Genomic DNA, 18,930 nt, shown 5'->3' with positions numbered 1-18,930 from the left:
TGGGGTTGGGGGAGGGGGTTGTCTTTTTCTTTTCTAATTTTTTCTATTGGGCTGATTCAGAACTGCAAAGATATCCGCAGTGTCGAGATTTCCGGTTCCTCTCTAATCATGTATTCCTCTTCCGATTTCATGAGCTCACATTATGGTTAACCCCTTACTTACCAAAGGGTTAATTTTCAGTTATGGCTCATACTATTAATTTTGTCTCTTGGAATACAAATGGTTTAAACCATTCAATAAAACGGAAAAAGATTTTCAAAGTGTTCCAAAGACTGAATGCTCATATTATTTTTGCACAAGAGACTCACGTAAGGAAAGAGGACAATCAACGCTTCTTTAAGTTTTGGAAAGAACAACAATACCATTCAAATGCTCAAGCCAAAATTAAAGGCGTTTCAATTTTTATTGATCCCTCAATTACATTTATTCATCAAGACATTATTTCAGATCCTAATAGCAGATTTCTGTTAATTACTGGGGTACTTTTTAATAAAAAGGTCGCTATGGTTAATGTTTACCATATGAATGTGGATTATCCTGAATTTTTTAAACACTTACTCACTTGCTTTCCTAATTTAAACGAGTATATGTTGATAATGGGCGGTGATTTTAATTTATGTTTGAATCCCATGTTGGACAGATCCATAGGTAGTCCAGCTTTACCGAATAAGTCGGCTACTATTATTAACTCTTTTATGTTGGATTCTGGGATTTCAGAAATTTGGAGATTTCTACATCCAAATGATAAAGAATTCTCCTTTTTTTCACATGTACATCGTTCTTTTTCCCGAATTGATTAATTCCTGATTGACTCTCGTTTGATTCCATATGTAGTTGATTGTAATTATGACATTATTGCTATTTCAGATCATGCTCCAATGAAACTTTCCATCAAGTTAATGGACACCTCTTGTACTAACAGACAATGGCGATTTAACCCTATTTTGCTTCAAGATCAGGACTTTGTCAAATTTATAACGGAGCAGATTGATTTCTTCTTTTCAACTAATACTATGGAAGAAGTTTCCAGTGGAACTGTTTGGGACGCCTTTAAAGCTTATATCCGTGGTCAGATTATTTCCTATTTGGCTGGTTTGAAAAGACGTATTAACAATGAAATACTTCTGTTGGTTGATAAAATTAAAGAAGTCGATAAAAAATATGCTATTTCTCCCAGTAAGGAGCTGTACAAACACAGAGTTGAACTCCAATTGGAACATAGCTTATTATTAACATCCTCGATTGAAAATCAATTAATGAGAACTAGAAGTGATTTTTATATTCATAGCGATAAATCGGGTAAATTACTGGCTAACCAATTGAAATTTGATTCGGTTAAACGTCAAATTACTAAGATTCGCAAACAGGATGATACTTTCACAGTTGATCATGTTGGGATAAACCAAACCTTTCAAGAATTTTATACCTCTTTATATCACTCTGATTTTCCTCATGATTCTAATTTCATGCATGATTTTTTAAGTAAATTGAGTTTTCCGAAACTATCACCCGAAGATTGCCTATCATTAGAAACTTCCATTTCAGAGGAAGAAATAATAACTGCAATCTCATCATTGAATTCCGGTAAAGCACCCGGTCCGGATGGGTTTACAGTGGAATTTTTAAAATTTTTTTCCTCCATTCTTTCTTCTAAGTTGTCTAGAATATTCAAGGAAGCAATCAGTTTAGGTAAATTACCACAATCATTTTATGAAGCCTCTATTTCCTTAATTCTTAAAAAGAATAAAGATCCTACTGATTGTGCATCATATAGACCGATATCTCTTCTGAATGTAGACTCTAAAATTTTTTCAAAAATTCTAGCAACTAGACGGGAGAAGATGTTACCTCAAATTATTTCCAAGGATCAAACCGGATTTATTAAAAATCGCTATTCATCCTTTAATATTAGGAGGTTAATGAATATTGTTTACACCCCCTCATTTACTACCCCGGAATGTATTATCTCATTAGATGCTGAGAAAGCCTTTGACAGAGTTGAATGGCCTTATTTATTTAATGTTCTTGAGAAATTTAATTTTAATTTGACATTTATATCTTGGATCAAATTGTTATATTACTCCCCGGTAGCCTCGGTTTGTACAAATAATTATAGATCTCCATTTTTTTCGTCTTTTTCGTGGTACAGGCAAGGTTGCCCTCTTAGTCCTTTACTATTCAATATTGCCCTTGAACCTTTAGCAATTGCTATTCGTGACTCGCCAAATATTGTTGGTATTACCCGTGGAAACGAAATACATAAATTATCATTATATGTAGATGATTTGTTGTTATACATCTCTAACCCGGAGAAGTCAATTCCTGCTATCCTAGATCTGTTAGCTCAATTTAGTAACTTCTCTGGTTACAAATTGAATCTTAGTAAGAGTGAATTATTCCCTTTAAATAAGCATGTACCTATTTATGGACGTTTACCATTTAAATTGGTTACTGATTCATTTATATATTTAGGGATAACAATTATGAAAAAATATAAAGATTTATTTAAAGCTAATTTTTTACCTTTAATTGATCAGGTTAAACTTTTATTTACCAAATGGTCCCCAATTTCTTTGTCTTTGATTGGTCGGATTAATGCTATTAAGATGATCATTTTGCCCAAATTTTTGTATATATTCCAATCGGTTCCAATTTTTATCCCAAAATCTTTTTTTGATAACGTAGATTCAAAAATTTCCTCATATATTTGGCAGAATAAAAATCCTAGGTTAGGTAAAAGGTATCTACAGAAATCTAAAAAGGAGGGGGGGCTCGCCCTCCCGAATTTTAGATTCTATTATTGGGCAATTAATATTTGACATTTAAAATTTTGGTTACAAGATTTGGACGCATCTTTAAACCCTCATTGGGTAAATCTTGAATCTAATTCATTACAAGGGTTTTCCTTGGGTTCGGTTTTAGGAACTTTACTTCCTTTTACTTCTTTTAAATCATATAAACAAATGAACAACCCAATAGTTCAGCATACTTTACGTATATGGTTTCAATTCCGAAGATTTTTTGGGTTTAATCAATTTATTCTAGCAAGTCCCATTATATCAAATTTTCTGTTTCAACCTTCCACGATGGATCAAGCTTACTTTGATTGGAAAACCAAAGGTATAATATCTTTTCGCGATTTATTTTTGGATAATTGTTTTATGTCTTTTGATCAACTCTCTAATAAATATAACTTACCCAGATCTCACTTTTTTAGATATCTACAAATTAGAAACTTTTTAATTACTGTCTCCCCTAATTTCGAAAAAATCTTAGATTTAAATCTCTCTCAGAAAAGTGTAGTAACAATTATATGTAATATAATTATGAATCTCTATCCTGATGCTTCTAATAAAATTAAAGCTGACTGGGAAAGAGAACTTGAGATTATTATACCGACTGAAAAATGGGAAAAAATTCTTCAGTTGGTGAATTCATCCTCTGTATGTGCTAAGCATAGGTTGATACAGTTTAAAGTAGTGCACAGGGCTCGTATGTCCAAAGATAAACTATCTCGTTATTACTCTTATGTTAATCCAATATGTGACAGATGTCATTCCGAGATAGGTTCTTTAACCCACATGTTTTGGTCATGTCCCTTCTTGGAGAAATATTGGAAAGATATTTTTGATATTATTTCAACGGTCCTAAATATAGACTTACAACTTCATCCAATTACTGCTATCTTTGGACTACCAATGATAGACTTAAATAATTTAACCTCTTCATCACGAAGGATGATTGCATTTCTTACCTTAATAGCTAGAAGGTCCATTTTGTTGAATTGGAAAGAGATTAACCCTCCTACTGTATTTCATTGGTTTTCACAAACTATGGCGTGTTTGAATTTGGAGAAAATTAGAAGTGCAGTTTATGACCCTTCCATTAAGTTTGAAAAAACTTGGAGGCCATTCATTCAGCATTTTCATTTGATGTAATTTGATCATTTCCAAACTTGTTTTATCTCCCTGTACTGTTGTTGGAGGGGAATGAAGTCGTCGACACTAAGGTTTTCTTCTTTTCCATTTTTAAGTTGTTAGTTTTGCCCAAGTCTTTTAGTTTAGTTGATTAATTTTGTTTTTTCTTTGGGGATGGGGTTTGCTTTTTTTTTGTTTTGTTTTTTTTTTCTTTTTCACGATTTTTTTCCCAGTTTTTTTTTTGCTTTGTATTATCCGTGGTTAGTTCTACATGTTTGGGAGCTTTGTTAATTTACACTACTTGGTTTTGCAATTACTTTTTTTAAGTGTAACAATATATCTCCTACTATTTGTATTATTGCTATGTTTTGTTTCTATATTTTGAAATTAATAAAAAGATTGAAAAAGAAAGAAAAGAAGATCCACCTCAACTAACCGCAATGTCCACAATCAGCAGAAACTGTTAGTGCTTATTACTTTGACTTGGGAGCATGGCCAGTTTCATTGTTTACACCAGATTTGGGGGCAGTCATTGTTAAACCAGTGTCAAAGTTGTAGAAGTTTACTTTTCACTTGTTTAAAAATTCCTGGATATCTTGGGCCAGTTCAACCAATCTCACCTGGTTGGAAGTAATGAACTGAGTGTACACCATCATGTGGTTAATTGCCCACTATAAATTGTCACAGCGAGTAGGGTGCAGCTGATCAGAGTGTTGGCAGGATAAGTGAGATTGGTATTATTGGCTAATTGACGGTTGATGCAGATACATTTCACCATTTTTTTACAGTAATTTATGGAATTGTTATTTTCATGCTCACCTTTGTCACAATTAACTGTACAGCTCTGGAATAATCACCTGCATTCTCCACTACAGAATAAACCTGAACATAAAATCTGGATATTCTCAAAGTATTTCGATACAGAATCATTCAGAAATTCTGTAATTCTTAATACTTACTTAAATAGGTCAGATTGTGAAGATCAGCAGATCAATGAGCTGCAAGAGTTTGCTTTTATAGAGTACCTATCATAGAGTACCTATCATAGACAGCTAGTTAAGTACATTGTTGAGGTGTTACTGAATTATTGTAAGAAGTGAAGCATCAAACATGAAATCATGGACTTTACTGACAGCTGTAAAATCAGGATTTAGTGACTGAAGAATAAACATCAGAGTGAAATCTATGGAAAATTTCCCTGATATTCTTCCAAATATTTATATGATGTTGTGTAGATCTTCTTGGGACTCTCTGCTTAACATCTTTGCCCAAAGCCATCACTCTTGATAGCACGGTGCTAGGCTGAAGACTTTCTCTTTGATAGGCTTGGACTTGAAGAAAGGTAGATGAATTCTCCTCATGCATAAAAGAGATTCTGTAGATGATAGAAATCCAGAGTAACACACATAAATGCTGGAGGTACTCAGCAGGTCAGGCAGCAACTATGGTGGGGCTTGTTGTAGCGTGGATGAAATCACTGGAGAGACAGAGTCACTGGTAGATACAAAGCAGCTTCTTTATTCGACACAGGAAGATACAGTTTCCATCATACGGACAGAGACGCTTTCGGTAGAAAGGTCTGCTAGCCCAATGTGGGCTCGATATTTATATGCTAGACACAAAGGCAATCACTACTTAAAAAGTTATAGACAATGCTTCCTTTTGAAGCTACATACAAACATCACACCTTTTGAATTCATCCTTTTCCTTCCAACGCTAACATGTCTGGAATGCAAGTTAAATCCACAATACATTTATTTGGCATTTTACGTGCTAACATAGAAGACAATTAATATTTATAATGTATAGATAATACTGTCTTCGAAACTACAGCATCAGGTTAAACTATGGTGCCAGAAGCATCTGGTATTCACACCTTTTTAGGAAGCGCATTGTTGTGGACTCAATCCACAGTACTTTGTCAAATAGAAGTCTGGTGGCCAAAGTCATTTTAGTGTAAACAAATCATCTACCCAAAAAAAACTCACTATAACAGGGCTGGTACCTCATCAAGGACTGGAAAGGAAGGGGAAGATACCAGAATAAGAAGGTGGGGGAGGGGAGGGAGTACAATCTGGAAGGTGATAGATGAGACCAGGTGAGGGAGAAGGTAAGTGGCTAGGAGAGGGGAGATGGAGTGAGAAGCTGGGAGGTGATATGTGGAAAAGCATAATGGGCTGAAGGAGAAGGGAGCTGATAGGAGAGGAGAGTGGATCATGGCAGAGGAGGAAAGGGGAGGGGCACTAGTGGAAGCTGATGGACAAGGAGTGTGAGGGGAGCTAGAATAGAGAATGGAAAAGGAGGGAAGCGGGAGGAGGCAGAAGTTACCAGAAGTTGGAGAAATTGATGTGCACGTCGTCAGTTTGGAGACTACCCAAACAGAATAATTTATGTGTGTAGCTCTGCGTTCTCCTCATGTCCTGAAAAGTAATAAATTTTGAGAAATTATATTCCTTGTGTCAAATCTTAAAAATGGCAATGACATCATCCTGATATCCACTATTGGTATGGATGGTAAAGGAACAGGCCAAATGCTGCTTTTGATTGCAAATTTGATTTTGATTACTGTTGTCATCATTGCAGCTGGAATGGAGTTAAAATAAAATTGAATAGGCTAACATTGCCATCTCTGGAAGGTAGGGAATATGCTGCTTCAATGTTCACAAGATAAAAACCTGACTTGATGCATCCTTGGTACTGTCTATGTGGAGTTTGCATGTTTGCTGACTGACTGTATGAGCTTCTTCTAGATACTCCAGTTTCCTCTCACGTCCCAAAAACTTGTGGATTGATAGGTTAATTGGCTGTTGTTCATTACTCCTAGTGAGTAAGTGAGCAATAAAATCTGTAAGATGAGTTGATGAGAAAGAAAGGGGAATAAAAATTGGGATTAATGTGGGATTGGTACAAATGGATGGTTGACAATTGACAGATTTAGTGCGTCCAAGGAGGTTGTCCATCTCTTTACGACTCTAATTCTCAAACCTGCGGGAAACTACTGTTCTGTCTTCTGTGATGTTTATAGTGAATTTTTGAGCTATTTTGCCTGTGAAGGTGAGCAGGATCGATTTCTTAAACCTGTCCCATTCTGTGCAGTTCAAGACCGAACAACATGGAAAGAATCCACCAGCTGAGGAAGGAGTATCACCAGGCCAGGAGGGAGGGTGTCACCCCATCATACGATGAGCACGAAGGCAGGTGGTGGCCTGGAGACTACGAGCCACCTTGGGTAAGTCCCAAGGGTTTTCTGTGAATGTACAGTACCTTCATCATGCAGTAACACAGTCTGACAAGGCCAGTTTCTACTACGGTGGAGCAGGCAAACAAATCCAAACAGAAAACTGCAATGACCTAAGCTTAAATCTCAGTTGCACTGATTTCAATTACAGCTGCCTTGGAGAATGTGCTCTACAAGCGGGAATGGAACTGAACAACACAGGTTGAATATATTTTAGCCAGCGGTAGGCAGCAATAAATATTTACTTATGCCACCATATGGTTTCTTGACTTGTCCCAGATGGATGGTTATTTTGATATCCAATTGAGAATTCTTTATTATTTATCCTTGGATTTTTTTTGCATTAAGTTTGGATTAAGACAGCGTTTTTTTTGATGATTTCTACAGCAATGTTCTTTTGTTTATCCCTTAAGGGGCATCATGTTTTTGGGATTTGCCTCTCTATGTGCAGGGGAGCCAGTTCAAATGAGTTTATTTTGACTTACTACGAAGGGAAACAAAAACAGGGCAGGCTTCCCAAATGCCAGAAAAACAAACAGCAGCTGATTCAGCTTCTCTTGATTACCTCAACATGGTAACATCAGAAGAAGGCACTTGGGTAGTTCCAGAGTGCATTATGTTTCTGTACGCTGACTGCAGTATTGTGAAATGATACCGAGGTGAGCTTTTCTGAAGTTCTCTTCTAATGGGTCTTTTCCCTTTGTGATTCCCTGCCTCCACCAACTACGGTACTTCCCTTCTCATGGCCCTTTTAAAATGCTGAACAGGAAAGAATGTACTGCGTGGTACAGTACAGGAACAGGCCCCGCTGCCCACAATGTCTGTGCCAAAGTTAACTAATCTTATTGGCCTGCATGTGGTCTATAATCCCTCCTTTCCTGCATTTTCATGTGTTCATCTGCCTCTTAAACATTGCCATTGTCTCTGTTTCCATTACTTCTCCTGGAGCATGTTCCAGGCATCTACAGCCAATTGTGTACACAAAATCTCCCTCAAACTTTCTCCCTCTCACCTTAAAGATGTTTCATCTAGTATTTGGCATTACCATCATGGGAAAAAAATCTACTGACTATCAACCTGTCTACCCTATAAATTTCTCTCATAATTTTATATACTTCTATCAGGTCACCTCTCAGCCTTCAGTGTTCCAGAGAAAACCATCGAAGTTTGTCGAACCTCTCCTTTATCTCTCTTCCAGGCAACTCAAAAGCTTCCCCCATTCTTCCTGTAATGGGGTGACTAGAAAAGGATGCTATACTCCAAATCAGAATCAGAATCAGAATCCTTTATTATCACCAAGTATGTGGACACATACAGGGAATTTGATGCGGGTTTCCCTGAGCTCTCGCTGTACAGAATCAAAAAGCAAACAAAACAATAGTGCAAATAATCGTGAACTATATACGATGAGGTATACCTGTGTATGTATAGGTGGACTTGGTTTATAATAGACTAAAATTCAAGTGTTCATAAGACTGATGGCATACGGAAAGGAACTGTCCTTGTATCTATTTGTCCTGGCATACAGTGATCTAAAGCGCCTACCAGAAGGAAGGAGTTGGAACAGGTGATGTCTAGGGTGTGATGGGTCTACAATGTTGCTGCTTGCTTGCTTCCTGACTCTAGATGCATATAAGTTCTGGATCAAGGGCAGCTTCACACCAGTAATCCTTTCCGCAGCCCTGACGGTTCTTTGGAGTCTATTCTTGTCTTGTTTGGTAGCTGATCCAAATCAGACAGTGATGGACGAACAGAGAACAGACTGGATTATTCCTGAATAGAATTGAATCAGCAGCTCCTGAGGCAGGTTGTACTTCCTGAGTTGACGTAGACCGACCAAGGTTTTATACAGCTGTAACGTGACTTTCTAATTTTTATACCTACACCCTGACCTCCAGTCAGGATTGCCCCTCCCCCTCCAGCACTACCGTCTGTCTTTGATGGCCAGGTCGATTTTGAATCCTATCTATCATGTCTGCATGGATTTCATGTGCCAAGTCATCTGGATTAGCTGTCTTGTAGAAGGCTTTACTAAAGTCCATGTATATAACATCCACTGCCCTACCCTCAACAATCATCGTCATCACCTTCTCAAAACACTCAATTATGTTTGTACAATGCGACCTCCTCCTGCACAAAGTCATGGCTGTCCCTAAAACATCTATGCTTTTCCATTGCAAGTAGATTCTGTCCCTAAGAATCTTCTCCAATAATTTCCCTACCAGTGATGAAAGGCTCACTAGCCTATAATTTCCTGGTTTATCTCTAATGCCATTCATTTTGTGGTAGTCCTTCGAATTCGAGGAAGACACGCTGTTGTGCAGTTCATCTGTGAACACGGAGTTGGCTCTGCATTCCCAGTCTGGAAGCGCAGAGTCTAGCACAATGGGGGCACTGGGGAGGTCCGTTGTTGTAATCATTGTGGCTGCTGTTCTGTGACGCCGCTCACGGTTTTCCATCAGTTTTTGGCAGCACCTGTCTTCAAAACTGGTGTAGGCTTCATAGCACAGGGCTCGCCAGCGGGTTCTGTCAGCAGCCGCAGCTTCTAGTTCCCTTGGCTGGATGTCACAGTAGGGTAGGATTTCCTTAACAGCGTCTTTGTAGCGCTTACGTCGATGTCCTTGAGGTCTCTTTCCAGTCTCCAGTTCACCATAGAGCAGTTGGCGATGCATACAGCGGTCGTCCACTCTGATGACATGTCCCACCCACCGCATCTGGGCTCCGATGATCAGGCAGGCACTCAGTGCAGGTGGACTCCGCATGATCCAAGACCTCCAGGTTGGAGACACGGTCTTGCCAACGAATGCCAAAGATGGAGCAGAGGGCGCACATATGAAATTTCTCCAGGTGTTTGATGTGTTGTCGGTACAGAGTCCAAGTCTCACATCTATATAGGAGAGAAGGGATGACCACAGCTCTGTAGACTTTCAGCTTTGTGAAGATGCGGACGCTGTGTTGATCAGCATAGGTCTTCAGTACTGACCGCGTACCCTGTCTGTGCCGGATGCTTTTCGTGGGTTCATGCTCTTCTGAAGGCTCCTCGCACATCTGCCTCAGGCACTGAGATCAGGGCTGTGGGAATCCGTAACAGTTCCTCCATGTTTTGGCATCAGTGCTCGGTGATGGACGCTGCTTTCCTGTGACTGCGCTCTGAATGGATGTGCTCAATGATAGGGAAGGCTTTACCTGTGAAGGATTGGCCAAGAGACAACCCCTCAATCATCAGGATCCTGAACCAAAGAGGATAACATGTGACAGTCATCAATGCGAGCATAGAAGGCATTGAACTCATCTGGAAGCAAAGCCCTGTTGTTGCCTATGTCACTTGATTTAACTTCATAAGAGGCGATAGTATTCAAGCCCTGCCACTACTGTCAATTTGAGTACCAGAGATAAAGGTTACCGGAATCTTCGACAAATTTGTTTAGGTTAGGTATATGGATTTGATTTAGAGATGTTAGAAAAAAGATGTGTGGAATGCTGTTCATGTTTTTAACAATTCATTCCCTTAATGATGAGAAAATTCATTTAATGGATTCTGCTTTGGGACTCTGTTAGTTCACCAGTAAAACAATATTAATGGTCTATTTCAGAGATGTCAGCCAAGGGATTTCCTCAGACAGGCCTGCTTCCTGCTATTGTAGTTAGTGCATTGCAGTCTTCTGATGGACCTTTGTGTTACATCTGTTGTCTCTTCATGTTACGTTTGTCATGATTTTCCCCACTCGTATTTGACAACAGTGAAGAATTAGTCAGGCCATATACAAATTATCTTGAGCAGTTTTGGGCCCCATATCTCTGGTTGGCTGGTGGCGCAGTGAGATCAGCTCTGGGCTCAAGAACGGAGGTTCCCAAGTTCGATCCAGTGACAGACCACCCCCATGCGTGCTCTCCATCCGCACCGGGTTGATGTCGAGCTCGCAACTCGGCCTCGTAAAAATAATACTGCAAAATGTCTGTGTAAGGAGTGGCACCCCACACAGCCTTTCGAACTGCGCCTTGTAAGGCACGAAAATGCCCGACGCTGGCCTCTCATGTCTGAGTCGACGCCATCATCATCATCATCTCTGGAAGGATGTGCTGATGTTGGAGAGGGTCCAGAGGAGATTGATTAACATAGTCCCAGAGATGAAAGTTTGACCTGTGAGGTGTGTTGATGGCTCTGGGCCTGTACTCACTGGAGTTTAGAAGGATGAGGGGTATTCTATTGAAACCTAATGGATATTGAAAGGCCCGGAAAGAATGGACGTGGAGAAGAGAGGATGTTTCCAGTAGTCGGAGTGTCCAGTTCCAAGGGGCACAGCCTTGAATGAAAAGACATCCCTTTAGAACAGAGAAAAGGAGGAACTTCTTTATCCAGAGGGTGGTAAATCTGTGGAATTCATTGCCACAGATGGCTGTAGAAGCCAAGTATTTGGTTATATTTAAAGGTTGATAGGTTGCTGATTAGTGAGGGTGTTAAAGGTTATAGGGAAAAGGCGGGATCATGGGGTTGAGAGGGAAAAATAAAGCACCCATGATCAAATGGTAAAGCAGATGTTGGGGCCAATTCTGCCCCTATGTCTCATAGTTGAAGAACTTGTGACCAACTTATCGTGTTGATAGCATAGCGGTTGAAGCACCAGCAAACGCCAATCATGGTTCAATTCCTGCCAATATCTGTAAGGCGTTTATATGTTCTCCCCTTGACTGCATGAGTTTCCTCCCACATTCCATAGACACATGGTTAGGGTTAAGGTTAGTAAGTTGTGGGCATGCTATGTTGACGCCAAACACATGGTGACATTTGACACAAGTGACGTATTTCACTGTATGTTTTGATGTTTCGATGTACATGTGACAAATAAAGCTAATCTTTAATCTTTGGTAGTTATTGGATATCTCAGTTCAGGGAAATGTGGGCAGATGTGTGCCTCAGGGATCTGTTCTGGGACCCTTACTCTTCGTAATTTTTATAAATGACCTGGAAGAGGACGTGGAGGGATGCGTTAGTACATTTGCTGATGACACAAAGGCTGGGGGTGTTGTGGATAGTGTGGAAGGCTGTCAGAGGTTACAGCGGGACATTGATAGGATGCAAAACTGTGCTGAGAAGTGGCAGATGGAGTTCAACCCAGATAAGTGTGAGGTGATTCATTCTGGTAGGTCAAATATGATGGCAGAATATAGTATTAATGGTAAGACTCTTGGCAGTGTGGCCTATCAGAGGGATCTTGGGGTCAGAGTCCATAGGACGCTCAAAGCAGTGTGCAGGTTGACGCTGTGGTTAAGAAGGCATACGGTGTATTGGCTTTCATTAATCGTGGAATTGAATGTTGCAGCTAAGAGGGGTGATTGATAAGTTTGTGCCCTAACAGAAGGAGTCAATTTTAGAAAACCTAGAACATTTATTTTTCGTACATTTACATACTTAGTCCAGGGGTGGTGGACCAAATGGATCCCTTCTTTGTAGAAGTCGGCGTCTCTGACCTCCAGAAATGGTCCACAGCAGAGCTGATTGATAAGTTCATGGCCTAAAGTAGAAGGAGATGAGGAGAAACTTCAAACTTTCTGCATTTTCACTCAAAGAGTTGAACTGCACGTGCATGTAACGAGAGCTGTATAACTCATCTCCTTCTACCTTAGGCCACAAACTTATCAATCACCCCTGCTGTGGACCACTTCTACAAAGAAGGGATCCATATGCTCCACGACCGCTGGACTAAGTGTGTACATGTAGGAGGGGACAATGTTGAAAAATAAATGTGCTAGGTTTTCTAAAATTGACTCCATCTACCGTAGGCCAGGAACTTATCAATCATCCCTCATATATAGGAACATACATCAAAGTTGCTGGTGAACGCAGCAGGCCAAGCAGCATCTATAGGAAGAGGTGCAGTCGACGTTTCAGGCCGAGACCCTTCGTCAGGACTAACTGAAGGAAGAGTGAGTAAGGGATTTGAAAGTTGGAGGGGGAGGGGGAGATCCAAAATGATAGGAGAAGACAGGAGGGGGAGGGATAGAGCCGAGAGCTGGACAGGTGATAGGCAAAAGGGGATACGAGAGGATCATGGGACAGGAGGTCCGGGAAGAAAGACAAGGGGGGGGGTGACCCAGAGGATGGGCAAGAGGTATATTCAGAGGGACAGAGGGAGAAAAAGGAGAGTGAGAGAAAGAATGTATGCATAAAAATGAGTAACAGATGGGGTACGAGGGGGAGGTGGGGCCTTAGCGGAAGTTAGAGAAGTCGATGTTCATGCCATCAGGTTGGAGGCTACCCAGACGGAATATAAGGTGTTGTTCCTCCAACCTGAGTGTGGCTTCATCTCCACAGTAGAGGAGGCCGTGGACAGACATGTCAGAATGGGAATGGGCCGAAGGGCCTCTATTGTGCTGTAGGTTTTCTACATTTCTATAAAATTTGACAGCAAGCCACAGAAGGTATGTTGGTGCAGAATGCCAATTTCTTGGTAAAAGAATTACAAGGAGACAATTCCAAAGCATGGGAGCAAGGTACTGGAGGCACAGCGCTCAGAGATGGTAAACTAAATGAGTAACGCATGAGTGGCCAAAGTTGGAGTAAAGCCACATTCTCAGAGGGTTACACGGTTAGAGAAAATCACAGAAGTAGGGAGGAATGAAGCCAAGGAGCAATTTAAATTCCTGGATGACTATTTTATAATCAAAGCTCTTCTGGATAGACAGGAAGCCAATGTTGGTTAACAGATGCAGACTGTGCTGGATAAAGCCTGATGAATCAGAGTCAGGTTTAATAGCATTGGCATATATTGTGAAGTGTATTAACATTGCAGCAGCAGTACAATGCAATACATGATAACATAGAAAAAAACTATTATAGTCGGTGTGTGTCTATATATATATATGTAAATCAAAAATTAAATAAGTAGTGCATAAACAGAAATAAAAAAAGTAGTGAGGTAATCTTCATGTCCATTCAGAAATCAGATGGCAAAGGAGAAGAAGCTGTTTCTGAATCACTGGGTGTGTGCCTTCACGCTTCTGTACCTCCTTCCTGAGAAGAGGGCATGTCCTGGGTGATGGGGGTCCTTAATGATGGACAACGCCTTTTTGAGGCATTGCTCCTTGAAAATGCCTTGGATACTATGGAAGCTAGTGCCCATGATGGACCAATAATGGGAATAAGTAAACTTTCCTTATTCCCATTAGAGACCAGCCTGCGATATTATAAATAAATCTTGGATACGAAGTTCGGATTCAAATTCAGATTTATTTATCACATGTACTGCATGTTGAAGCAGACAGTGAAATGTTAACAAAACCACTGCCTGTAGGATGTTTTCTGTCACTGTCTGTAAGGAGTTATTACGATTTCCCCATGACCGCATGGGTTTCCTCCGGGTTTTCCAGTTTCCTCCTACGTTCCAAAAATGTAAAGGTGATTCTTCCTTCAGTTAGTCCTGACGAAGGGTCTCGGCCTGAAACGTCGACGGCACCTCTTCCTACAGATGCTGCTTGGCCTGCTGCATTCACCAGCAACTTTGATGTATGTTGTAAGGTGATTTTTAAGCTGGTTTATTGGTCACATGGGTGTAATTGAGCAGCACAGGCTCATTGCCAGTAGGGTTTGTTACCATGCTGTCTCTATAAATAAAAAAATAAACAACTAACAGAGCTAAAGATATCCAAGTGTTACCACACATTCCAACGTTAACATAACATGCCCACAATGTTCAGCACAGAAACAACAGAACACAACACAAAACAAAGAGCAACACAAGCAGCAGGAACAACAACAACAGACAAAGCAAGGCACAACAACAAAACAAGCCCCTTTCCCACCCTCCCACCCTCTCACACTGACAGGCCTCTAGCTGCAGGACAGGCTGCCTCCAGGCCTCCAGTCCTTGGCCCTGGACTTTCAAACTCACAGACGTTGGGCCTCCAACCACCAGTTTCTGGCACGGACTCCCAGACTTGCAGAAATTGGGCCTTTATTATGTTGAATGCTTTATAATGTAGAATGCCTCATTCAATGTCATTCATTGGAACAAATTATATTTAGTGAGGCATCTGTATACTGCACTCATTGACGACTGCATTGGTGCTGCTTCATGCACCCATGCTGAACTCATCAATTTCATCAACTTTGTCTCCAACTTCCACCCTGCCCTTAAATTCACTTGGTCCATTTTTAACACCTCTCTCCCATTTCTAGATTTCTCTTTCTCCATCTCCCGAGACAAGCTGTCTACTAACATCTTTTATGTTGTCCAATTCCTACAGCTATCTTGTCTGTACCTCCTCACACTCCGTCTTTTGTAAAAATGTTATTCTCTTTTCTCAGTTCCGTCATCTTTACGACATCTGTTCCCAGGATGAGACTTCCTTTCAATGACATCAAAGATGTCCTCCTTCTTCAAAGAACAGGGTTTCCCTTCCTCCAGCATTGATGCTATCCTCACCTGCTTTTTCCCCGTTTCCCAGTCATCTCCGCTCACCCCATCTTCCCACTGCCTGAACAGAGATAGAGTTCCTCTTGTCCTAACCTACCACTCCACAAGCCTCCGCATCCAACATATCATTCTCCACAACCTCTGCCATCTCTCAAAGGATCCTACCACCAATTACATCTTTACCTTCCCCCTACTACCATGTTCTGCTTTCTGCAAAGATCGCTTCCTCCATGATTTCCTGGCCCATTCGTCCCTCCCCACTAATCTCCCTCCCGGCACTTATCCTTGCAAGCAGCCAAAATGCTACACCTGCCCATTCATGGCATCAAACAATTCGTCCAGGTATGGCAACACTTCACCTGTGAATCTGTTGGTGTTGTCTGTTGTATCCAGTGCTCCCGCTGTGGCCTCCTGTTAATTGGTGAGACCCGTCCTAAACTGGGGGACTGCTTTGCTGAAAACCTCTGCTCCATTCTACAGAAACGGAAACGGAATTTCCTGATGGTCATTCACTTTAATTCCTATCTCCATTCCCGTTCCCACATGTCAGTCCATGGCCTCTTCTTCTGCCATGAAGAGGCCACTCTCAGGATAGAGGAGCAGTACCTCATATTCCATCTAGGTAGCCTCCAACCTGATGGCATGTACATCGATTTATCCTTTGGAATTTCTTGTCTCTTTCTTTTCTTCTCTGCTTCCCCTTCCCCTTTTTTCTATTCCCCACCCTGCCCTCTTACCTCTTCTTCTCACCTGCCTATTACCTCCCTCTGGTGTCCCTCCTTCTTCCCTTTCTCCTATGGTCCATTCTCCTCTCCTATTAGATTCCTTCCTCTCTAGCCCTTTATCTTTCCCACCTATCTGGCTTCACCTATCATCTCTAGTTTGCCCTCCTTCCCTTTCCCCCCACCTTTTTATTCTGGCATCTTCCCCCTTCCTTTCCAGTCCTGATGAAGAGTCTCAGCTCTAACTGTTGACTGTTTACTCATTTTCGTAGATGCTGCCTGACCTGCTGAGTTTCTCCAGCAATTTGTATCTGTTAATCTGTATCCTTTGCTCTTTAATCATTCATGAGAACCTCAAGAACACTTCACACAACATCTCGTTTTTTTTTTATTGCTGTGTCTTTGAAACTCCTTTCAGTGCATTTGTAGGTTTGTAGGGTCATACAGCATATGACCCAACTCATCCGCACTGACCAAACTTTCAAACTTCACTAGTCATATTTGCCTTCATTTGGTCCTAATCCTTCTTACTATTTCCAGTCAAGTACTTGTCCAAACGCCTTTCAAAATGTTGTCATTTTACCTGCCTCTAGCATTTCTTGTGGCAGCTCATTCCACACGTCCATCACCCTCGGGTGAAAAATGTGCTCCTTAAAACCTCTCTTACCTTAAAACTACACTTTTTAGTTTTACACTCCCCTGCTCTGGGAGAAAGACTCTGATACCTACCCTCCCTATTGCCTCTCATAATTTTATCAACTTCAGTAAGGCTACCCCTCAGCCTCCTCTGATTCAGGGAGAACAGTCCCAGCCTGTCCAATCTCTCCTTCTAACCCAAGCCCCCTGGTCCATTTGCTTATTGCATTGTCAAAATCAGGAATAAATGCTGATTGCATGTCTTGCTAAACTATGAACACCACTCCCCCACCCCATTTCCATATAGTTTGGCATGGCATATGGATGCATTGATATATTATGTCATTCATAGGCAAGTGGGAGTTCACAAACCTCATTCCCTCGTACTTAATTCATGAGCTCATAACTAATAATATATATAAGACTACATGGTCCAGAAGAGCAGCAGAAGCTGAATATTCATATTTTGATATCAAAAGAGATGTTAGAAATTTGAAATAAAACACAAAATGTTGGGAAAATTCCCTGCAGAGATTTACATGTAAAGCAGTCTCAATCCAAATGTCACAATTATTCATATTCTCGGCACTGTAACTTGTCATGTGATTGCCACATAATCATCAGGGAGATATGTCTGCGAATTTCACCTTGCCCATCTGTGTGGAAACATGCTTTACTGAGTCTGGAGTCGCTGGGTTTGATCCTTGTCCCGTGAGACTTCAGGGTAATCCATAGACTGATGATCCCAAGTGTTCTGCTGGGGAAGTGGAGGAGAATCAGGGCAGTGATGCATTTTGAGAGAAATATAAACCATTTCGGGTGGGTACGAAAGATCTCTCCACAATAAATCTTGGTCAACTTCTTCCCAAATACCAAGTCTTAGAAAGAATTAGACCAAGTACAGACAAGTGGGACTAGTTTAGATAAGCATCTTGGTTGACATGGACGATTTGGGCTGAAAGGCCTATTATTGTGTTGTATAACTCTGAATCTTTGTACTTCTTCTAATGTGGTGCAGTGCTCAAGATGTGGACTCCTCTAGTTGGAAAAATTAATCCCAAACTGGATGATTACTTTGCACAAAATGATCCTTCAGCCTAAAGGAGCTTCCAATGGCTTGTCAGTTTAATTTTTCATTCCTCTTCTGCTCTGACCTGGCTGTCTAATGCTTCTTAACTTGATCCAACAAGCTCAATGTATAGCTAGGTAACAGTCCCTCATCTTCAGGCTAGACATGTTGCACTTTTCAGTATTCATAACTGGATTCAACTGAGTCAGATAATCAGCAATTCAAGCTTTGTTTCTTACGTTTCTAGCATCAGAATTTTTATCTCTTCTTGTCATTTCAGATTTCATTCATCACCTTCTATTTACACCTTCCCCGAGACATACCTTCTGATAACCACCTGCCTTTACAATTTTTGTCATTCAATCACACACAGTCTCCACACTATCACAGACATTCCCTTTGTTCTCTCCATCTCTTCCCTTTCTTTGTAACTTAAAACTTATTTATTTCTGAACATTTCCCAGAAAGTCACCAACCTGCTGTTAATCCTGTTTCTCTGCAATATCTGAATATTTTCTGTTTTAAATCATAACATGGAAATTGATATCATGATTTGTATTTTCTTGACAAGCTGGGCTCTTGACTTGAAGTGTCATCGCTGATGAGTGTTCTTGGTAATGATAGTTTATTCATAGGAATGAATGGACAAAGCAGATCACTGGGGTAAAGGCTTACAGTTTATCACATAACTAATGTTAAATGGGCACTTTCTAGGGGAAAGATAATAACTAATATAAGTTTAATACAGTAGCCCTTGTGAAGAATGAAATAAATTTGCTTGACTATTTCTAAAGGTGCATTTCATTGTATGTTTCGATACTTTAATGCACTTGTGACAAATAAAGCTAATCAAATCTAATCTTTATCCACGACTATTTACTACTATTAGTATAAAACAGAATTTATTGAGTTTTTTCAAAATCCTTTGCATGTC

At 40.5% G+C, this 18,930-nt stretch overlaps 1 protein-coding gene across 4 annotated transcripts in view; it reads left to right on the top strand.

Moving 5' to 3' along the window:
• Nucleotides 1-18,930, top strand: part of LOC134348367 (partitioning defective 3 homolog B-like) — a 1,227,036-nt gene that overhangs the window by 1,019,352 nt on the left and 188,754 nt on the right. For all 4 annotated transcript variants that reach the window (XM_063051617.1, XM_063051616.1, XM_063051618.1 and 1 more), the window contains one exon: nt 7,014-7,146. In XM_063051617.1, coding sequence (XP_062907687.1) covers nt 7,014-7,146 — 133 coding nt within the window. The remainder of the gene's footprint in view (nt 1-7,013; nt 7,147-18,930) is intronic.

The sequence above is a fragment of the Mobula hypostoma genome, chromosome 6 (assembly GCF_963921235.1).
Source record: "Mobula hypostoma chromosome 6, sMobHyp1.1, whole genome shotgun sequence".
NCBI lineage: Eukaryota > Metazoa > Chordata > Chondrichthyes > Myliobatiformes > Myliobatidae > Mobula > Mobula hypostoma.
The sequence above is the reverse complement of the archived record's forward strand: the minus strand, read 5'-3'. Positions and strand labels throughout refer to the sequence as shown.